Here is a 24,887-nt window from a genome sequence, read left to right as displayed (position 1 = left end):
AAATATAACTTTTTATTGAGACATAACCAGGTACAGATTTATATAACAGTGTAATATTTGTCCACAGTAAAAAATGGTTACAGTACAATGGTGAATAAAAAACAAATTACTTCCAAACCTGTAACCCAGAATATCTCAGTAACATTTTACAACTATAGTAGGGCCAAAAAGAGGGAGTGAAACAGGGTGGGGGGAGGGGGAAGATGAGAAAAAGAAAAGGGGGATGGGTAGGGGGAGGGATAGCACAGGTACTACAGCATTGTCCAACAAACCGTTCCTTGACACATACAGACAAGAGTTGAGGGTCAACTAAAACTTGATCCGCTTGGATCTACAGATATTGTAGAGAGTGGCGAAGGCAGTGGTGGTGATAAACTGGATCCAATAGAACCAAGTAGTATTAAACTTCTCGGATGTCCCAGAATCAGTGGAAATCATGTCTTCCATATGATATATGTCTTTAACCCTGTTAAGCCAGTGACCAACAGATGGTGGTGTTTCACTTTTCCAATTAGAGGGAATGCATGCTTTAGCAGCATTTAATAAATGTATCAGCAAAGATGTCTTATAGTGTTTTTTGGACATGTCAGTGATATGTAACAATACCATCTCAGGTTTACCACGTATGTCAGTGGAAGTGAGGTCTTGGGTAAGTTTTAGCTACAGCTTCCTAAAAAGTTGCCAATTTCAGGCAATCCCAAAATAAATGTAGTACCCAAAATAAGTGTGCCACGGGCACTCTTACACCTCCAACAGGTGGGGTCAACCTGAGTGTACATTTTCGACAACTGAACAGGTGTCCTGTACCATCTGGTAACCACTTTATAATTAACTTCTTGGAATTTGTTACAGACCGCGGCTTTGTGGCCAAAGTGTAACATCATAGGATTTTTTATTTTAACAAGGAGTCAGGAGAAATAAAATGTAACTGTTTTTCTGGTTCATCATGTCATACAGTTTTTCAATGTATCAAAATAATTTTTCAGTGTTCTGTATTTCATCACTGACACTCTAGATGCCAACAGTAGCACATTTCATGAATCAATGACCCATAACAAATATGGGATTCAGGAAAGTTAAGAGAACATACTTTGTTACTAATATTAGCAGCTAAATCTACAGTTGTGTCACTAGATGTCCTTCCAAGGTCCTCACCGTAGTCATATGTCATTGACATGGTGAGTTTTAGGGGGATGCCACTTAACCTAACTGCATGGTTTTTGAATGTGGGAGGAAACCGGAGTACCCAGAGGAAACTCACACAAAATTATTGAGGGGAAAAAAGCAAAATTATGTATAGTATATTAATAAAATGTGTGCTAAAAGACTAGGCACTAGGAAACTGTTATTTAGGCAAAAACAAGCAAGAAAACTCCAGGAATAAAGTGTTAAAAAGACTTAACACTGCAATAATAATAGAAACAAACTTACCAGCCTCTCAGCACTGCAGCTGAGAAGCAGCAGAATCTTCCAGGAACTGTGTCAAGATGTGTACAATAGTGTCAAACAAGGAATCCACTCCAAAATCCAGACACCAGCTGTAATGATGTCTCTACCACACTACAGCTATGTCCCATTTCCATTCAGATATGGCTGCCTGGTTAGTGCTTTCCAGTTTGGTGGTCAGGGACTCTGTTCTGTTCTAGTAAGTAATTGCCTGTATTATGACTATAAATTTGTATCCTCAGAGATAATATTTTGTTAGGATGTGCTGGATGCTTTCTTTTGGTTTTTTTCATTTTGTATCTTATTCTGAACCCAGGTTGTTGGATGTACTTTGCTCCACAGGGTTCATCCTAATGGTGCAATTGTTACTTGTTATGTTTTAACTGTGATGGCAGATCCAAATATTTTTTCTCAGTTTGAAATGCCACCTGTTTAGGGCTCTATAGCAGAAGTGGAATAGATGTAATGGATGTAACAGACAACCAATGGTGCCATTACTAAAGCCCACTGGTATGCTGCAGGCCTGTGGGCCACATGTTGAACACAAGGGTTTATAAATAACAGCGGTCGCTAACCTTTCGGACCTCACGACCACTAAATTCATCATTTTTAAACCCACGGACCATTAATATGAAATTTTTTTTTTTTTTATAATTACATTTTTAAAATAATGATCTTCCTAATGATGCCTGACAAGGACTGTGGAAGCTCTGATTCATTGATCAGCTCACAGTCAACTGAAAGATTACTATTGTCACTAGTTGCATTATCTTTGGTATTACTAAAGAAATGCTAAATATTTGTTTGCTTTTTCTCACTCATTATGAGTTTATTTCATTCCAGTCTAGACCTAACAAGAAATGATAGTTATTAAGGTCAAACTTTTTGATGCCATTAAATATAACAGTTAAAGAAAATACGCAGTTAAGGTCATACTTACCTAAAAGGGCATCTGAGAAATGATCAAATAAAAAAAAAACCAATGGGATGAGAATCGGTATTGGCGGAGCGGGGTGACCGTTGTAATGGTAGAAACAATACCGAAGCGTAAGGCTCGGCAACGGTTCCCTCATACAACTTAAGACTACACTGACATTACGCTGCGCCTCCCTTGTTTTTCCGTCTCTAGTACAATTCGTGAATTTAGTGCAATATAAAGGCGAAAATTGCCATTCAGAATATAAGAATTTATTAGAATATTATTTTTGTTTTATTATTAATAAAACATAAAATAATGTCCAAATTTTTCTGTGGACCACCAACATTTTCTCACGGAACACCAGTGGTCCACAGACAACTGGTTGGCGAACACTGAAATATGTCTAATTTTTGCAGAATAATTGAGCCAAATCTTGCTGGTGAAACACGAGTGGCAGGTAGCCAGGGATAAGCTGGTATTTGAAGATAGTTGGTCTAAATAATATGAAATATAACATATTAAACGATGTTGGTTAGAATAAAGTTGACTGGGCAGAGGAGCTTTCCACGCAGAAGAAGCAGCTGAAGCTGATAAAAACAGATGAGTTCATTGATATTCTATAATTATATATTATTATCCACAGAAACCACATCAAATTCCATTCTGTTCTTTAAGACACACTAGATTAACCCTTAAGTAGCACAAAAAGCCGACTAAAGAGAAGAATAAAGTAAAAACAACAATCCGAATCAAAGGCAAGCTTTACAACTTGAAACAACATTAGGGAATAACACGTTTAACATCCCAAAGACAAGAGCTGCATTAAAAGTTTTTGCTAGGATTCCAAAATTCATGGGACACCAGATGAAAAGGTGCACATGGCCATATCACACTATACACTAGGCTTGGCTGAAAAGGACCTGGTTAAATAGAGCCCACTTAATGTACACGCTGCACAAATATGCTACAATCTATTTGCCCACAAAATATACCTTACTATGTCAAGTGCAAAGGTCTCAAAACCTCTTGACAGAAGTATAATTCTTTCGACACACATTGTTTATTGCACATAAAATATATATGTGAGGAAGGTTGGAGCCTACCTTGATTGAGGGCTTCTTTAATAGTGGACGACTGCTTGACAACAATTTACATGAAACTGTACTGTACTGGTCAGGAGAATGTACATACAGAAAACAGTGTGCAGTGGCTATAAGCATTAAAAATACCCAGCATACAGTAGAAAGCAGTCATAAGTAGGTAATGTACCGCACAGGTTACAGAAGGTAGCATTGTCTCTCTAGAAATGGAACAGTGCCCAGTGGACAATGGTAAAAGTACCTACTTGGATCAACGTGTTGCTCTAATTGTGTGGTCTGTATAGGAACATCACCTATCTAGAGATACACAGAGTAAATGACCTATGGCCCTCCGGGGGCTCTCACATTGCAAGAATTCTAAGGCATGCTTAGGTGCTTCCCTGGCTACATTGCTCTAAATTCGGATATTCTGCTTACCATGGCACTATGTACTATCCTGTCCACTCAAATCAAGATCCCATATTATCACAACTGTAAACTCAAATCTCAAGCTAAAACAAGCAACATTCCAAGCCTAAAGATTGTGTATCTCAACCAAATTTGTACAAATACAAGAATAGGTAACATCCTCCTTTCTGGTATTCCACTAAACAAACTCTCTCCTCTACAGTCTATTATGAATGCTGCAGCCAGACTCATCCACCCTTCCCACCACTCCTATTCGGCTGCATCTCTTTGTAGTTCTCTTCATTGGCTTCCATTTCACCTTGGAATCAAATTCAAACTCCTGTGCTTTGCCTTCAAATCCCTACACAGTTCTTGTCCAACTTACCTTTCTGACTTGATAGAAAAATACTCCCCCAGCCGCTCTCTTTGCTCCTCCAATGACCTACTAATGACTCTCTGGAATGGTCTTCCTCATCCCATTTGGCTTGCTCCTACTTTGTGCTCATTTGAAAGAGCACTCAAAACCCATTTTTTCAAACTTGCCTACCTGTCTATTTCTGTCTCCTAAAACCCTCACTACTTCCCACCACTACACATCTCCGATCCTATTGTGTGAGACTTTCCCCACCTCCTAGATTGTAAGCTCTTCGGGGCAGGGTTCTCTCCTTCTGTGTCACTGTCTGTATTAGTCTGTCATTTGCAACCCATATTTAATGTACAGGGCTGTGTAATATGTTGGCACTATATAAATCCTGTTTATTAATAAAATAATAATAATAATAATGGGTATATTGTGATGACCTACTGACCACAGGACTACAGTATAGTGCCTTTTTTTTCAAATATCAAAGTTAAAATGATGCTGTCAATGCTATAATGTTGTAAATCAAGTAATTGATAAGGGGCATGGCATATCAGTTTCTATAATCCCTGATTGGAAGTCATTTCAAAAGCGATGGTCTCAAAGCACAGAATAAGACCTAAAAAGGGACCCCAAACACCCCCTCTGTGGATTTGTAAACTAAGTAGTTTAGAAAAAAAACACAATGGATTTGTTTTTTATGTAATTATTATTTCCTTCCAGATGAATACAGATTTAAACCAGTCGAAGAAGTCAAGTATATGAAAAATGGAGAGGAAGAGGAACAAAAAATAGTAACCAGGAACCAGGAAAACCTGGTGAGTTTTAGGCTGAGCTCCAGTCTTACCTCAAAATTGTATAGGTTCCCCTCCTGTACTGAAATTGCTTATTTGCAAATTTCACATTCATTACACATTTACTTATATATCTTTAATGTCTTGTCATAGAATAGTAGATGGGAAGATTCACACGTTTTCACAATGTGTGGTAAATATAATTCAAGCGCGTTACAAAATCGAGAAAAACATTTACATGTGTTTTTTGGTTACTTTAATAGCAATATCTGCTTTATCCTAACCCTCAGTTCTATACTAAACTTAACCTAACATTTTATGAACCCAATAAATGATTGGCTCGTTCAACAGGATCTCACTAGAACAAACTGCTGGGGAAGAATCCGACGTATATGGCACTGCTTGGCGTGTACAAATGTTATCCTAATCTTCTGAATGTATGCTATTATGGTTGGAGGTCTAAATTTTTGTACCAAGAAAATGTAATAGTGTATAATAGAATAATAATAGTATATATTTTTTCCAGTTTTTAATTTCTTTATTATTTTAGCTGTTTTTTTTTTTCTTGCAACAGTAATATCTGCAGTATCCTAAGCCTATAGCAGACATATTTATTTTTTGTAAAAGTTTTGTTTTAACACTGCATTGCTTGCATAAATGTCATTCGTATACTCCTATTGATGCTCTCATGGATGGAGGTCTGACATTTTAGAGGCCATGCTCTATTTGTAGCAGCTACAGAATTGCACCTTTTGGTAATTTTGTTGCTAGAAAAAAAAATCATCTGCAGTCAAAGTAATGAACCAACAAATTTTAGCTCAGTCGCTGAGTGAAATACTTTATGCAGAATTTGTTGCTAGCTACAGACTCAGCAGATACAGTTACTATTTATTTTATGAAATGCAGCTGATAGTGATCATGACCAGAGAAGTGTTGCAGTCAGCTACAGCAGTAATGCTGTAACACCAGAGAGAGGAGTAAAATACCTCTTCTATTGCAACATTTGTTTTTTAGAACTGACAGGTTCTCTTTATTTACTCATCACCTATCCCACTACAGACTTATTATCTAACACTAAGGCTACGAACACATGTGCAATGGTTCAAACCCAATAATGATATCGGACAAGAATCTTGTGTGTGTACAGTGCTTGTTGTCCATCCTCCAAACGACCGTCCTGGCGGATCCACAAACGATGGACGACGAATGATGGTAATGCAAGTGAAGGGGGAGAGAATGCAGCTGGGTGCCGCTCCGTCATACACCCCCCCCCCCCCTCTTTATAGAGCAGAATGCTGCTGTATGTACAACACTCGTTCATGCATTGTACAGTCATTTGTTGTTGAAAAGGATCTAGAAATATCCCTTCCAATGACAAATATTGCATGTGTGTACAAACATAATATTTAATTTTTTTCTTTGTTTTCAGGAAAAAAGTGCCACTCATAATATTCATCCTAGAAACAATAATGAAGCTCAAGGAGCAGGGTATCCACATCGAATAAAGTAAGTTACTGTCAAATTCTAAGTTATGAATAAGTATTTTTTATTGGTAGTAGTGTTCAAATTCTGATTAAAATTTGCAAAGTTAGGGGGTCTGTTGTTACCAAGCCACAGCCAGTTAGATAAACCAAGATTTCAGCCACAACTACAGGGCAGTTTGTTGAGATACAAAGAAAAACACTCAAGCCAGCTGAAATAGTCTTATCTGCACCAAAACAAAAGTGAACTTCACGGTTGAGATGCAAAAAAACCCTTTACTGTGCCAACGCCACCAAACAGCCCACTTACAGTATGCAAAACGGCATCTAAACAAGCCTCAAAACACAAAAAGTTTGTCTTAGTGGAAATTGAGCTTTGTGGTGTCAACCATAAATTCTATGAAGAGAATGCAACAAGGCCTACAACTTAAAGTATACAAAATGTACTTTGAAAGCATGGAGATGGATCTCTGATATTCTGGGGTGTTTGAGCTACAGTGGTATATGGAACTTGGTAAAAATTCATGGTAAGATGAAAGCAACGTTACTTGAAAATACTGGAACACAACACAATGATCCAAAACACAAGGCCAAGTTAATTTTCCATTGGGTGCAACAGAAAAGAGTAAACGACCTGGAGTGGCATTATTGATGACCTTATTTTCTTTGAACCGCTTTGGGGAGATCACACAGTTCATGCAAGCAATGCAAAATTTTAGAGTACCTCTAGAGTCATTTTGCTTAGAAGAAATGTCCTCATCTGCAACTATCAGGGTAAACAAATGTTTGAAAAGGGATCATCTAATTTTTTTCACTATGTTTTGTTCAATGGTTGTGCTATTCTGTGATGCTTTATAGTATTAATTTGAATTCCAATGATACCCAACCTACAAATTCTGACAAAATAAACTACAGCAAATTTATAAGCACTCACAAAGTGCTGTCACATTGCTGACCTCTTTCACCAAATTAAATTAACTATGCCCACATTTTAGAAAATGGTTACATTCAATAATTGTATTATTTGTGATAAATGTGGATTTACTTTATTATGTTGCTAATTTTACTTGTACAGGAAACAGAAACAAATAATTTATAGCCATAATCTTGTTTTTGTTTTTTAGTATACACATTTCTGAAAGTCAACAAGAGTTTTTCAGAATGTTGGATGAAAAAATTGAAAAGGTATGATATTTAAAAGGATACATAACTTCAGCTGCTTTATTTGACAACCATGGCCCTTCCATAGGTGTCCAATGGTAAGAGTGAGCATAGCCACTTAAGGACAGGTGTTATTCACATGATTACCAGGTAAAAAGCCAAGAAAAAGAAAACAAACACAGCCAAATGATCTATTTGGACATGTGAGCTGCATTGTATTACATTTTTGCTTTGGGATTTAAATGTATACCCAGCATCATTGAGCTTTGTTAGCTCTAATGTACTTGAGGACCTGATCTGCATGGCAACATAGGTTTATAGGTCAGATCTCTGATGTTCCCTAATGACCAACTACAGTACCATGTGCCTAATAGTAATGATTAAGAATAGACTGAACATGCCTAGATTTCATCTTGAGACATAATTCATTCACTATATTTTTATGTATTATTTTTTATAGTCCATGTTTTAAATTTTGTGTTGTACTTGATATTTTTTTTACATCCATGTATCTCACTTTATTATTATATCTTTTTTTTTTTTAAGGGTCGGGATTACTGTTCAGAAGAGGAGGACATCACATGAGCGCTACCTCCTGTGAATAGTGTGTAAATATATTTTATGATGTATTACTCACTGGATATTTTCTACTGGACAGTGTATGAAAAGAAAATCCAAATGGCAAATCCTTGAAATGTAGTGTTCAAAGAGGACTACTGGACTAAAATGATTTAGCTGAAGACTACAATACTGTATCCTTGCACATGCTTATAATTATTTCAATCATACCTGACTGTCATCTGAAAGAAGCTGATGTATTATTGTAAGAGATTTTAATGCTTCCAGATTTTAATGCTTCCAGTACTTAGAAACTTTTAGCCCTTGGAATGGTTAGAGTGCCCTGCACTCTGAGTTGTGTGCTCGAGAAAGACATGGCAGAACTAAATGTTGCTTTTTGGCTTGGTGAAAGTTCTGGGGGTAATTTCCTGATTTACCCCCTTCCTGCCCTTTACTTTTTTCTGAAACAAAACATGTATCACTCCCTGGTAATATTTCAACCTGCAGTCTTCTGCACATAGTCTTGTCCACATCCATTTAAATACTTTCCCCTTTTTATATATAATATATACATTACATATATTTTTATTTTGCTAAAATAAACATTTGTGTTTCATGTTTCTTGTGGGTTTTTATTACAGACAAAAACAATTTTTCACCTTTTGGGTTTGTCTGCATCTGAATATGGAAATAGGAACAACAGAGCACATGACACCATTGTTGTATGGGGTTTTGTTCACTGTAACTTCCCCTTACAAACAATGATACTGTAAGGCTAAGTTACTGAATCATTCATTTTAACAGTATTTATTTCCTGTTTCTGTTTATTGCACTTTTTTTTATTTTTGCAGTATCCATTGTGCCCATTGAAAATAGCTGTCAGTTTTATGGCAGCATGGTGGCTTTGTGGCCAGCATTCCCACCTTCCCAGGTTTGAATCCTAGCCAAGATATTATCTTAATGGTTTTTGTATGTTCTGTCTGTTTTTGTGTGTTTCTCTTTGGCACTAATTTCTACCCATTTCCCTAGAAACATACTGGTAGGGTTATTGGCTTCCCCAAAAATGTTGGGGGCATTAGATTGTAATCTCAGGACAGTTAGTAACATGACTATGAACTCTGTAAAACACTGTGCTATATGTTAGAGCTATAAAAAAATACATAACTTTTCTCAATGTCACAAGGGATTAATCCAAAATTGTTTATTCACATAAATATTATCTGCCGTTGTTTCTGCAGTCACTATAAGAATTGCTTGGCAATTAACAAAGCTGAACTTTTTTTTTCCCAATGGGCATAATGGAGGTTTTATTAGACTGCATAAACATAAAGAAGCAATAGGTAACAAATACTACACATATGTTGTACGTGAACATGCATTTTGATGTTTCAGATGGTACAGATTTGTAAATGTACGTTAATCAGTGACAAAATAATGTAGAAGCATTTAGTTCAGCATTCAGCATTTTAAATTTTAAGTGTAAGCAAAAGGCTAAATTCAATACTGAAACACATGTGATGCAAATATTAAAATGTAAAGTGGGATCTGGGCTAATTTCACTAGCATCCCCAGCCCTCTGTGTTCTATTCAGAGCCTAATTAGCAGATGAGAGCTATGGCAGCTTTCATTCAGACCAGAAGCAATGCAATAGCGCAGTGGTCCCCAACCTTTCAGAGTTCACGGACCACTGAATCTACAGACTCCAGACCGTGGGGAGCCGTGTGTCACTTAAAGGGGAAGTAACTTCCCACTGAGTGACATCATAACCCACTCAGAACCCGCTAACTCTCCCATCTCAGGTCTGAGCCCGGAGGTCTGAGTAGGCCCCCCCCAAGAGGGGTCCTTCTCCTGACGCTGCTGGGGGTGCACCGGCCAGAGACGTGGCTCACCTGTCAGACAGCCGCAGCCCACTTGTGGCAGGGGGTTGAGGACCCCTGCAATATCGAATACGAGTGTCTTCATACCATGAGCTCCACAGCTATTGTTTAACTATTAACTCAACCATTATCCACTGACTTATTGAAAGAATAACTGAATAACAATTCATTTTATTATTCTGATTACTAGTATACAGAGTTCCATATGAATGATAAATATTCATTTGAAGACATATTAATAATAAATGCACTGCCCCTGCCAGGCAAGCCATGCAATTCTGCAACTACACATTGTTTCTTTGCAACAGCTCTATGCCATGACAATTTTCACACTTCTATTTTAACACCCATGCCAGAAGCTGCACATGTGTCCATGCAGTGAAAATGTTATACCACCTAAAGCAATACCACTTGTCTATACCATGTTAAGAGGCAAATTTCCTAATAATGAAAACCTGCTTGTTATATATCCAGCAGTGCCTAGGTGCCCTTTCTCATTTTTTCTGTGTTGGCCAGGGTTCTAATGTTGCCAACATTAATGTGCAACCCTGCTGCTGTTGTAATGTCTGAGTAGATGCCAATTAAAGCTCAACTACTAAAGGTACCTACAGAGACTGATGAGATAACAAGGGAATAATCACGTACATGCTTCCCTGGCCTCTAGAGACTTTGGGGACTGACAATTTAGAATGGATTTTCTATTTTTTTTTTTTTTGCTATTTACCAGATATAAGGCCAGCGCCATTGTTGTTTCTGGAGTGTGTAATAACACTTGCTGAGTTTCTGCATGGGTTCATGAAAAATCACGGTTGGTGCTAAGATCTTCCATATGCCATCTAATGTCTATGGGCGACTGGTATAAACTCTACTCCTGATTGACCCCACTCTCAACCACTAAAATTCTGTTTGCCTAATCTCTATCTTTCTGCAACCCGCTGGATTTTCTGTAGAACTCACTGACTGGGTATATATTTGTTGGCTATAAATAACAATGAAGCTTAGGTATCGGCAGAACCTTTTTTGTTTGGAATACATTTTATTTTTGGTGTCTGTATTCCTGCCTTGGGAAAGTCACCCTCTCTATTTGCTAGGTGACCACAATCACTGAGCTAGTATATGACAGCAAATATCACATTTACAGTGGCCACCAAAACAGAAGGTAAGAATCAATCCTCCATCAGTCCACCAATGTGAACATTTGTTTCACAGCTGTCTAAGGATGGATTCTTCTTCATTTTTTAGTGATTTACTATGGTTTTAAGCTTCTGCACATACATAACAAATATTTTTTTATCGAAAAACACCAATGTATCCACATTGTAAAATTAATATAATTCTTGCTCCCCTACCTTTAAACCATTTATGGACCAGATAAGTACTTACATTTCAGCTATAAGGCCTATTGTGTTGACAAAAATGCTGTTTTTATTTTGGATACTTGTGTAACACATATATGAAAGCAGTAGTACCTTAAAAAAAATACCACACGCAAAAATGGCATAACAGCCACTACATATTGTGGTACCAGGCAAAACAAGAATGGTGAAAATCAGAGGGCATACATTCCACCTCTTTTCTCTTTGTCTTCCCTTACCCCCTCCCACCATGACGTCAGAGAATTCCAGAAATGCTCTAGATGTTTCCTTTTTGAATACCTAACTGGCTGCAATTATGGTATTTTAAATTACCCTACACAACTGCTTTAAAAAATGTTTACTATTGTGCGAATTCACATATTGCAAAATACAACATGTACCACTTTATGTCATTCTACAATAGGAGGAGTGACTGTATTCATTGTATAAAGGGGACAAATCCATAGCAAGTAGTCAGATTGTTTCCAAGTGCCAGATATTAGTAAACTAGTAAAGTATTTGTTGTAAGTTGTGTTTCTGCAGTTTCACACACTTAATATTTTATTTTTCTCACTTTTTTGTCTTATATACTCAAATATAAACTGTTCCAAATATAGACTGAGGTGCCTACTTTTACCTGACAAAAAATGGGAAAACTACCAAAAGTCAGGTATCTTGGTTCTATGGTGTTAGTTGAAAATCTTTAATACATCCAAAGGTTGAAAGAATTTATACTATTTAATACTTGTTTATATTTATAAGTAAGATGATCAGTGACTTTTCCAGGGTCTTTGTCCATGGACTGTGCTTTGAACATCAGTTTTAAACCCTACCAAAATATTTCAAATATATTGACCCATATTGACATGTGTATTTGGATTAGAATCTTCGTTTTCCTTTTTATACACTTGTATGGGAAAAATAGCAATTTTGAACTTTAACCAAAATCAACACAATCTATAATTTTGAACATCCAGGAACTCGCAGTTGCTTTAATTATCAACCTTTTATTTACATGTTTAGAATAGGTGGATACAAAAATATGTGACAGCAGTGGGCAGGGAATCCAAAGATTTATGAAAGCCATGGCAATTACAAAGTGTAGCTCACACTTGGTTTTCTTTTTATTCCTGTTTATGTGAACAAGATTCCGTTATAATAATTCCTTCATTTTATATATGCAGCTAGTACGCATGTTTAAAAAAAAAAAAAAAAAAGTTATTGTGAATCAACTATGCCACGCAGATTCCTATTTTGGTAACAAAGACTTTTGACTTTGTCAGCTTGTCATCAAGTGTCTTGTTTTTAAGTGCAGAAAATGAGACATCTGACATTGAAATAGGTTTGCATCTAAGCAACTAACAAGCTTGCATAGTTCAGCCTGTACTTGTAACGCAGGCCTATAAAGCAATACAGCTTTCACAATAAGTGTTAGAAGCAATCTTTGCCATTTATATGAGGCAGACAACTTGGACTTTTATAGATTATTATATGGCATTATTTTATGTTCAATGTGTTTTTAAGGTTTTTTTTCTTTCAACTAAATTTAAAAACTGAGCGTCACAGTGATCCTATTCTGGCACCACTCTTTTTTGTTCAGAGAACAATACACGTATGTATATGCTCGAGTATACACTTAGTTGTTTGCCTTCAAAATGGTAATAAAAAATAATCTCAGTTAATAATGGGCTGACACTTAATGGCATTACCTGGAACTACATTTATCTCTGATTTGACAGATCAGAGTTGTCAAAGATAAGCTGTTTGTAATGAACGTTACATAAGGACATGACACAATTAACTGGTGGCCAACAATAATGCAGGAAAGGTCATTTAGGAGTAAATGATCCATTATAACCAAATCAAAAGTACAACATACTTTAACTGGGGAAAAAGAAATACAGGCTAAGCCCATGTGATAAATAAATGTTTATTTAAAAATAACACATCATGGTTGGATATATTCACATATCTAGGTTTTTGTGCACTAAGTTTATACTCGAGTCAAAAAAAATTTCCAGGTAATTGTAGGTACCTCAGTGTTTATTTGGATTGGTTTTTATTTGAGTATATAGGTTACCATTTATGTATTTAGGGATGTCTAACTGTAATGGCTTTCTACGTATGCTGTTATATCTGATTAGCGTAATTCTTGTCTCTACAGAAGACAATTTAATATTAGGGTATTGCTCTCCCTCCGATCAATGGTAGAATCAATGTGGCCTGGTGTACATTGCAATGAAAGGGGTACTCACTGTAATCAACCCATTTTACTTCATCTTACATTACCAGCAGCACTGCTTAATAGGACTGGTAAGAACTTTAGAGACAGCTACACCTCCTGTCATTGCAATGAAAAGCAGGGAACCTGGTCCCAAACCACCACCCAAGCCATTCTGAATGAAGATTGAACAAATAAGTGACCTTTGTCCTAAACAAATAAAGGAATTTATTGTTAAATATACACTTTTTAGCCAAATTTGATTTGGAAGGAAATTCCCAATCATATTTTGTCAAAATTCAAGTTTACTTTATGCTTTCATTATATCTTTTCTTTAGGTAATATAAACTAAAACCATTGTTTTCATATTAAGGCAACTATGTTTTAATAATATATTGCCATTGATATTACTTCTTTTTGTAAAATGACTAAGCTGTGTCATTTAAAAGAATGCAAGCAGTAAGATTACTAAATCTCATTCCAAAACTCAGGGGTGTAACTATAAATCACGTGGAACTACAGCAAAATTGTAGTGGGGTCCACTGGCTAATTAATTTTGTAGAATCTAATGATATAAAGTGTGACACGAATTGTCATCATTCCTAACAAAGTATGCCTAAGTCAAGGGAAAGCAGCAAGAGGACTGTCAGCATACCCAATCTATAAAAGTTACAACCCTAATAATAGTTTGTATTATAAAAATAAATGTTCTTGCTCTATACCTCTTATAGAAACATCTTTCAACATATTTTTTTGCAGAACTCAAAACCTTATTAGTCCTTTTAAGATTTTAGCTAAGCAATTTTTGGCTGCGTTAGGCATACAGGAATAGTTTTAGTCTGTAGCAGAAGTTTAGAGAACAATCAGTCTATATCTCTGAGACAGATCAGAAAATGCTTCTTATTGCACAGAGGATGATCTGTGACCAGCAAGTATCCTGAGGTCTGGACCTTCTTTACTGGACACTTCACAGTTTACTTATTCTGAACAATCGACCTAATGGAAACCCCTCCTATTCCAGGTCCTATAGCACCAAATCCCTTGGGACTAGCAGCCACAGGCAGCATTGCCTTGAATCATACAGTGCAGGTATACTGCTATGATACTCTGTAGATACACTCACGTTCCAGGAAAGGCACTCCTGCTTAGGAAGTACATTTTCAGGTTGCAGCTCAGAAACAATTACCATTTCTCAATGTTGCTACCTTATGTCCCATAACAGCAGATCAGAACTTGAGTTCTGTTCCAGTTTAATGCTGAACCCATTTAACGGGCCCATTCTCACACCCCCAAGGCTTTAAATGCTTGTTTAGGTCTAGGGGGGCACTTAAACAACCTTCATTTTCTTACCCTGTGCTCCCCCATAGGCCACCACATTCCTCTTCCATCCCCCTGCTACAAGTGGTGGGTGGGCACTCTACTTCCCTTGCAATGCAGGACTATTGGTTCTGTAATGTAAGGGTGATCCTTATGGCTTACAGAACAGGCTGCAGGAGAATAATGGCATGGAGGTTGGATCTTTTGTAGCAAGAAAATATGATACGGTATGTAAAAACCCTGTTTACATCCCCCTAGACAAAAACAATATGAACATTTAACCTCTCTAGCACATGGCTAACCCCACTAAGGAAACATTTAACTTAGTAATTTACTTCATTGTTAGATTCATTTTAGGCTAGCTTTATTTGATATAAAGCTGATGATTTTGTGAAATATAATTGTGAGAAGTTGTTTTCATCGGGCTGCTTTAACCACCAGCATGTCAGTAACTCAAACTGACCCTTTACCTCTGAGTGCCAAATCAATGCCTGATGGAATAAGTGTATATGAGTGGCTACTTTTATTATGTCTAGATAAGTATTTCACTGTAAAAAATGCCAGCACCTCTACCTTTTCAAATTTTGAAAACTTTTTTTTGAACTGTAGACTATGGTCTATAGGTATATATGTTTTCCACTGCTAAGAAAGCAATGCATACAGATGTATTTGTGGCAGGTGCCACAACTGCCTAAAAAATCACTATAATCCAAATTAAAATTACCATCAATTATTATTACCAGCAGACCGGCTTTCATAAAGCATGAAGATAATTGGGTTTAATTGAAAATGCAGTTAGGTGGGACCCATAGAAGAACTGTAATTGTTATATATGCATACACTTAGAACATCAATCTCAACGCTGCTAGTCCTATTGTATATGTACTTTTTTAGACATTTTACAGTGTAGTTCTGGATAAAATTATATATATAAGTGGCTCACTTATGACCTTACAGTGGCGTGTTCCTTTTTGTGTTGCTGCTAAAATGGCTTAGCTCAGTGGTTTCACACTTTAAAAACATACAGGTCAAAGAATTCAAGGTTCATTCTATTTGTCTATAAACATAATAGATCAACTTTAAGATACCTTGTTCTAAAGCAATTAGAATTCATACTTCTATTCAAAGATCAACATAAACTTTATATACATTTATTATACCATTGTCTGTTTCTAAACCAGCGTTCTTGTTAATCTTGTAAATGTAAGCACCATTTGTAGAATGAGCCCCAAAGCTTCACAGCCTGTTCCAGAAATGGTAAAACTTTAGTTCCCTTTATAATACAACCCCTATAACATGTTAGTGTGTGAAGAAGCTGCCTGGAGTGCTGATATAAAGTTTGGTGCCTACAAGAATAAATCTTTTTCTGTTTCCCATTACTCAAAAGTATTCAGTTTAGATGAAAACATGTTCTATTTGTCCTACTTCTTTTATTTTAATATATATAGAAAAAATACATAGTAACACGTATTTGTAAGGCCAGGAGAATGCTTATTATATGCGATATCTCTGTTGGCACAAGCAGAAGGAAAGACATTTTTTTTTTTTAAACTCCTAATTCTGACTTTTATTTTTGTGCCACAGTTGCTTTAACTAATGCAGTAGGTTGCTAAAACTATTCTGAGTCTCAACAGATTCAGAAAGCATTCAATTACAAATATGTGAGCTGGGTATAATTTAAGCTCAGTCATGAGATTTACACAGAGCTGCCAAACAGCACAGCCTTCATTAGATCTCATTTTCAATTAATGCCATTAGTAGTTAAGCCCAACCACCCTTCTGTCTACAGCCTGTTACCCCTCTCTCTCCTTCCATCAGCATGCTCCTTGAAAATTTGAACCCTCCCCTTGTCTTCTATACAGGGAATTATATGAGGCTGATATCAGGGCAAGGTTTTTAATGTTTATTACAGATTTAGGTTATAGAATACATTTTGCAAGATGTAGACATGCTGTAGCCGCCTAAAAAGTTGATTGCACTAAAAAAAAAAAAAAAAATTATTCTCAACCACCACCCACCTATAGTACCCCACCCTATCAGCTACCATATGAGCTGTGAGCTAGCTGCACCTGAAAAGCTTCCCATATTCTTTTAAAGATTTTCCAGCCTCTTGGGAATCATTGCATAGAAGTTTTTTTGTTATCTCCACCATGGGAGGGCAGGGGCACATAAAAGAAGTGTTCTTTGTTTGAATGTGCACTTTAAAAGAGGAAGAAAAATAAATCCTACACTGTGATTAAGTGTGAATGGGTGCCAAAAGTACATATTCTTCACTTGGTATATACATTCCATTTTCTATCATGGGGCAAACACAGTATGCTGTTTTAGAAATACAATTATGTCATCTCTTTATTATTGGGGCTGATTTACTAATGGGTAAAAGCTGTTCACTTAGGAAAGAGATCTATTGTCTAGTAAGAAAAAGGGTACTTGTTTAGTGAATGAGATGACACTTTGCCGACTTTACCATCTAATCATCTGTAAGCAAAAATCAATATCAACCCAATTGAGTCCTATTGCCGAATTTGTCAATGATTAGATTAGTTTGGTGTGTTTTTTTTTTTTTTTTTTTTTTTTTTTTTTTTAAAGCCACATGTGAAGCCCATGTGTTTTTTTTTTTTTTTTTACCTTGTGTCTGTGTGAGTGGTTTGTTACCAGCCTACATTTTGAACCTCTTGTTAAAGGTCAGGTAATAATAAACATGTATTTAATATTCCATACAATTATGAAACAGTCTGCTATGCGTAACTTCCTCAGTATGCAATCTCAGTTTACAGATTCTGTGGCTAAAAAGGCTTTTGGTTAGTTGGCATTTTTATGTTTTGGGGCTGATAACTTCTCTTCTCTTAAGGCAAAAACCATGCAAGAGAGGTTGCTCTGCACATACATTTTTGTATAGGGGAATGCAATATGTGTCTTTTGGTTGAAGTAACAATCTCTGGGCCGTCTTACCATAAAAGAAATAAGTTAAACTCTTTACAGGAAAAACTGTGCAAGATGAACATGTTTTTGTATCTGTCCGGTTCTCTGTGGACATTTAGAAAATATTTAAGGGCTGCCTAAGGTACCAAGCATGTCAAAAAATATTAGCATTGAGTGAATTAATTAGACTCATAACTTGGCAGGTAAATGCAATAGTTGTTTGATGGCTTTGGGTGCCTATACAAGAATATAAAGATGTTTATACCCACAGTAAACAATTTCTCTAAAGAATGATATCAAAGTTTGTCAAACTAATTTCAACAGAACGATCCATTATAAGCTTACCTTTACTGTGGAAATTTGCTTTTGCAAAGTTCAGGATCCTTTGGCCCTGGAAATGTACCATACAGAAACATAGACCTGAGCTGGAACCTTGCATTCCACCATTGCATTGTGTGCAACTTCCACTGAAGGATGCAAGAGAAAGTCATGGCAATGCTTGAACTTTACTCCAGTACATAGCTTTGTGTATTTCATGGTATGATGGACCTCCTTTCTAAAAGGATAATATCAGGGGATGGTCCCAGCTGTAGAACAGTTTTATCAGTTGCAGCACAGGTTAACAGTCGATTCTGCAAACTTTTTTTTAACAGTAAAGATTGTTGATATTCATACTTGTACTTGTAAAGTAAACCTGGCAAAAGGACAAAAAAAAAAATCATAAAATGCATTGTAAATTGGCACTGTGATTTTTATTTTTTACATTTCTACTATTCTGGTTAATGAGATTATAAAAGTGATGTGTGAAAATAATGTATTACTTGTAAAATGTATTTAAAGGCAACATTTTTGTAGCATTGAATAAAATACGGGAGGGTGTTTGCTGATGGGAAGATACCCTGACTTTTTGGTGACCTGTCACATAAGACAGATAGAGAACCTATGTACCTATGACAACTCTTTCATCCATGGGATGATTTTATTTTCACTTTGGAGTGATTTACTCATTTCCTATAGTGTTGTAAAACAGGAATTGAAGTGAAATCTCCCTAATGGGATGCAGAAAGCATAACCATAACGCTTCCTTCCCTGCTTTATTCAAAATGGGGACAAAAAAGGTTTTTGCTTATATACACTTTAAAGTGAATCTGTCATATGTGAGAGTGGTCAGGAGCCGGAACACAGATTTTTAAAGCAGATATAGCAGAACTCCACCACAATACAAAACCGAAGTTCTGGTGCCTTTTATTTAAATCTGCAGCAGAAAACTTCACAGAAGCTGCCCGGCGTCAGAGCTCTCACCATGGCAGATAATGAACATGGCTGCACCTAGATTGAATTTTGTATGACTCTGTAAATGTTATCCAGACTCTAACAGACCAAGATTAGTGGATATGTTAGTGAACTGCTGCATGTTCAACTTCTGAAGTGGACAGATTCTGAAAGCTAAAAAGAAAAATCTGAAAAAAAAAAATGTTTCTGCTTTTATAAAGCGAATGTACTTGGCTGTCTATTTTGTTCTAAAGAGATTAATTTAAAATAAAATGTATATCTTATGTGGAGTCATGTGTGTTACTTTATACAAAGCACTATACGTGTAGGGTCCTGTTCACTAGTCTGTATGATAAATTACATTTTCTAGCACAGGTAAACACATGTATAATCAAAAACCAATTCATGTCAATGTAGATTGTTTTGTTCAACACAAAGAACATTTCCTGCATTGTTTTTTCTGCACTAATGAATGATAAAGAGACCCACATGAATGAATAAAAACATTCTTTAACCTATACACCTTCACTTTTTTTTATTTCTTCTTATTACTGCAAAAATCATACAGACACAAAGATAACGCACATTATATTCCAAAAAAAAAAAACTGCAATTACTCTATGAGAACTGGTGTTAACTGGCCCTAAATACCTATTATTTAGGTATTTAAAATAAACAATAAAAACAGGCAATTTTTAGGGAACTTATCCCATTTACTGGTATCTTACAACAGAAGCCTACAAGCCACAAAGTTGTCCTGGGCTGGCAAATATTAGGGAAAAACTGAATGTACACAGCATGAAAATGCATAAAACCCAAATGTAATCAGTGCATTCTTAAGCTGTGTACACACTTCCAATAATTATTGTTGGAGACGAATGACTGACCGGACAAAAATCGCTCACAAAAAAAGGTGACCAACGACGCCGATGAAGAAGGATTGTCATTAGAAATGAACGACCGTCATGGCGGATCTGATTGGCCGATGATTGTTCGCTATCTATCAAGTGTACAGTCGTTCAGTGATCGTGCATGTTTCTGCAATACACTTTCTCCTTTACATGTCACTCCCTGCATCGTTCAAACGATTGTATCTAGCGTATGTACACTATTGGTGGATTATATTTAAACAATCGTATCGTTACAGCATTTACAGAATTGTGCACAATACGATCGTTCAAATATAATCGTGCATTTTCTAACGATAATTATTGGAAGTGTGTACCTAGCCTAAATGCTGTCAACTAAACACTAATCGGTGCAAAATTCAGGACATTTACTCAGCTTAGTAACTCTATGTGCGCAACATATGCACAGATGGTAAAGCTGTTTGTTCCTCTAAACTGAAATAAGCAGGATCTACTACATACATACAATGATTTGCCCAACTTTCCTAATATAGACCTCTTTTTTTTATTAGCCAGGACAAAGAGAGTATTTGTAAGCCTTCCCTACTATGTCCATAAACAAAAATAAAAGTCTGGGCTGAAGTTAGACTTATCTGTGAACGAAGTTAAGGGTTTGATTAAAGGTGATGAATTTTTCAAAATAATGTAACCAAGACATGTAAAAATGGAAAGAGATGAGAAATCGGGAATAAAACTCATCCACTGCTTGCACAGGGGTATTACTGACTCCATTTGGGGTTTCGGGGTAGTCTTCGGTGAGTAGTGCCAGTTAAATTCTGCTTTACGGTGCAGCCTATCTGCATTCCATTGCAAGGCACTGCCATCTTGCCTTTCATCTTTTTCCCAGAAACGATCTTTGCCCATCAAGATTGCCCATGCCAGGATGCCGTAGCTCCCACCCAGGTGTTCATTTAACCCCTGTTTATAAAGTAGGACTTTTATTTTCAGATGGCAATCCTCTTTTTTAATGACCAGGCAGGTGCTGTAGAGCCACCGCCGGAAGAAATGTAGTGTTTGCCTATCCATTCTAATACCGGACACTCAGCACCTGGATCCCTAATAAAAAAAGCTGCAAATATGCAATACAACAAAAAGCTGTGGATTTACCCAGGTGCCATAAATTTGCACTCCACCACAAACTATGGTAACTTTTGTTCAAAAGTTATTGCTTCCCAAAATCAATTTCACCAGGGAGTTCTGCGATAGCATGTTTAGGCCACTATTATTATACACATCCATTAACATAAATGTCTTATTACAAAGTATTCATGTCACCACTAAAATATACAATCCAATGTACAAGCCTCACTCTCTAGTATCTATGCCAGCACACACAGCTTAATCTTTAATATTTATTTCACCAGTGATATCTGCTTACTCAAATTAATAATGCAAAACTGTCCCTTCCTAAACACAAGCTCCTACAAAGTCCAAATATTGAAGAAAAAAAAATGTGCTAAATTAGCCAAAGAACACATTGACTGTCCTAAAGAGTAATGGTGCAACATTTTGTGGACTGATAAAAGATTTTTTTACTTCATTAAACTTTCTAATCAACACAAATTAGGTAATCTCTTCCCCTATTGGACTGGTAGAATGCTCTGGACTCCTCATTATTGGGCCAAAAATTCTGCTAAATATATTCTTTTGTCATGGACAGTGTGGACTACTTCCAAATGATTACAGTGATGTCCCAATCTTGATACCGCTCAATATGTATATACAGGCTGCTTGTTCCAGGGAAATGTTTTTTGGTTTATTCCAGAGAATATATTTCACCCTCCAAGGGACTAGTGCTCTTTGGCTCTAGCTGTTGTCTCAAATGTCATACATCAAAGCAGATTTATATTGTTACTTCTGGGGTTACCCTTAGATGCTTCTGGCAATTTATAATAAAATTCGCCTGCACTCACCTGCACTTAACTTTTCTTCTATATGGGAAGTTCTGGGATGGCTGAGGTCACTTTTCAGGAGGGACCGCTTTATTATGGTCTGTGGGTTGGTGAAGGACGATTCTCCAAATGTTGCATTTGTTCCCACTTATCACACTACACCTCTTTTTGCAATCTGAAAAATCAGCTCCGATACAATGAAGAAAAGGCAGAGAACTGGACGTTGTCAGTGCACAAGACTTATTGCAGATTATTAGAAGGTATAGTGTCCTGACCTGTCTTGATGGGTAAAACATTACTTAAACATTTGTTTAGCCCAAATGACTAGAGTTACATTAAAAAGTGTATTTGTGTATGTGTACATCCTGTTTGTTTAGGGGTACAAATTGTGCTTAAGGCTATACCACATCCACAATTGAGACAGAATTTAACAGTGGTTGCTCATGCATAAAGTTTACTGGGAAGGCTGTGTGCAGCCTAAATGATGAGAAAGCTGAGGTGTAAGAACACAAGTGCAAGACAAGAGAAGTTCAGGGATGCTGCAGTCAAGGAGTTCTCTAGATATGAGAGCTGGCAGAGGGGGCTTAGTGCTGTCCCTATCATAAAACTGGACTGTGATGTTTTTGTTTCAATAAATACAAGCCAAATGCATTAAACTCTTACATTGCCAGCTGAGTAAAGATGTGATTTTTACTGCCTGCATTCCGTCCCCTTTTGAGACAATCTTCCTACAATATATACATAGAAACAACAGGTCACATGCATACTGCAATTTACTAATTCTGTACCCACCTATAAGTTTAGAAAGATACGTGCCAACAGCAGCGTATTGCAGCAAATAATCCACATTTTGATGAAAAAATAATAATATTTTGTACAACACTTAATGTATTATAGATAACGAAGATAAGGTTTGACACGCTTCATGCAAAAAACTAAAATTGATATAAAAAAAAAAAAACTGAGTGAAGGAAATAAGAGCAAAGCTATATTCAAGGCATGAAATCTAGAACACAATGATATTTATTTAGGAGGCATGTGGGAAGAGGACTCAAAAGGGAACCAAAAGGTGCTGTCAAAGGATGCATTTCTTCAAAATAATGTTAGAATTATGAGGAGGAGAAAACATGAGTGATATGACACAGTACAAAACAGTGGTTCCTTACTTTAGTATACATTACATTTTACAGATTTGAGATGCATATTCATGGCTGCTTGGTAAAGAAAACAAAAACTTAGCAATATAGGGGTATAATTACAGAAAACCTTTGGTGACAAATAGACACAAGCTGCCACGGACTAATTCCTTCTAAAAATGAAAATTTCCCATCTCTCGGATTCTCTGATTTAATAGTTTGAGTTGCTGACCAGAAACAGATATGCACCTTGTTGGTCTGTATGCTTGTTTTGGGATAGTAAATGAGAATATTAAAACCAGAGAATGAATCTGACCGTGAACTAACATTTTCAGTAGATGTCAGCACATCAGTCAGCATATACTTTTTACTTAATCCTGCAGTTCTATAAGTTTTATAGCAACTTTTATTCAAAAATGTGAATATTTTTTTCTGATATAAAACTTGTATACCATTTGATCTGTGTAGATATTTCAGTATTAAAATAAAAACAGAAATCAGGATCAGTGACAAAAATCAAACATTTTACTTGTAGCTATCTGCTATAATCAATTTTCATTTATACTTTATTCATAAATCTGTTTTGTTACAGAGGAACTGAATTCTTGAAGTTGTTCCTCAAAAAGACAGACAGGAGTAGTCACCAGTATTGTCTGTGGCCTCCCACAGCTAAGCTTTCTCCTATTAACAACCTCTGCATAGAGGTGGCCACTTTGGCCAAGCCAGGGATTTTCTTTCTGATGTTAGAGCCTCCAGCAAGGACAACAGAGAGCAATACAATAGTGATATCATCAAATTTCACAAGATTAGCATTCAGAGGCAGCAGTGCCTTAGATCTCACATTGCAGATATACAGCTTTTAAGGATGTGGTCACAGGAGTACCCAGGCACCCTCACATACTGGCTAATTCAAGACTAGGTACATTTTCAGAGTCCTATTAGGCACAATTAAATTTCTAAATTTTTCCCAGTACAGAGAATAGTATTCGATGTTTGATATCATCTGCACTTTAAGCATTGCTCATAGTATAAAAAGAATATATATACTTTACAGTGCTGAATAAAACTAAGAACAATTCCCAATCATTTACAAATTACAGCTCCAAAACCCAATCTATTTCTAAAGAGCTAAAGACATTTTATGATCTTGGTTGTGACATTCTCCTGGTAAAATGCAAGAGAATGTCACAGCTCAACCTATTACAGAATAATAATAGGTAGGGTAATAATAAGTACAATACACTGTAGTAAGTGCAGTTTTCTAAAGAAAATTAAATACTTATAGTAAATACAATTAGGTTTAAAAAATTACTAGTAGCCCTTGTCTCAAAGTGGATGATTGAAATCAGGACTGTTCAATAAAAGGAAGATTGAGAGTCAGAATGGAACTTGTACATAGTTTATAAAATAGTTGTTTATCTGATCCTTGTTTCTTGCCATTATAAAATATTTTATGCTATAATTTCCATTTTACCAACTGACTTGACCTAATACTTTATGTGCAGCTGTTAAACCAATATCACACTACTTAACAGTACAATTGCACAGTAAGAAGTACCCTAGGCAAAACACACTGGAATAAATATGAAACGTTAACATTTACCAATGTTTAATTTTAGTATCTGGATGCTGTTAAAGAAAAAATTCTACATATTCCACGCTCACAAATAAAATCTGCACCTGCTTACTCACAGCTTTTTGGTAACCTTTATATGACTGCCGTATTCACAGCTCTCGGTTATGGGGAGAAAAAAATCCCAGAACCGATATTATGAAAGTT

At 36.3% G+C, this 24,887-nt stretch overlaps 1 protein-coding gene across 1 annotated transcript in view; it reads left to right on the top strand.

Annotated features, from left to right (window-relative positions):
* C8H1orf21 (chromosome 8 C1orf21 homolog) overlaps positions 1-19,455 on the top strand; it is a 57,286-nt gene extending 37,831 nt beyond the window's left edge. The window contains exons 3-6 of the mRNA XM_072420115.1: positions 4,937-5,031; positions 6,437-6,513; positions 7,613-7,673; positions 8,196-19,455. Of these exons, the coding sequence (XP_072276216.1) occupies positions 4,937-5,031; positions 6,437-6,513; positions 7,613-7,673; positions 8,196-8,234 (272 nt within the window). The 3' untranslated portion in view covers positions 8,235-19,455. The remainder of the gene's footprint in view (positions 1-4,936; positions 5,032-6,436; positions 6,514-7,612; positions 7,674-8,195) is intronic.
* Positions 19,456-24,887: the final 5,432 nt, after the last annotated feature.

Source organism: Pyxicephalus adspersus, chromosome 8 (genome assembly GCF_032062135.1).
Source record: "Pyxicephalus adspersus chromosome 8, UCB_Pads_2.0, whole genome shotgun sequence".
Lineage (NCBI taxonomy): Eukaryota > Metazoa > Chordata > Amphibia > Anura > Pyxicephalidae > Pyxicephalus > Pyxicephalus adspersus.
The sequence above is the reverse complement of the archived record's forward strand: the minus strand, read 5'-3'. Positions and strand labels throughout refer to the sequence as shown.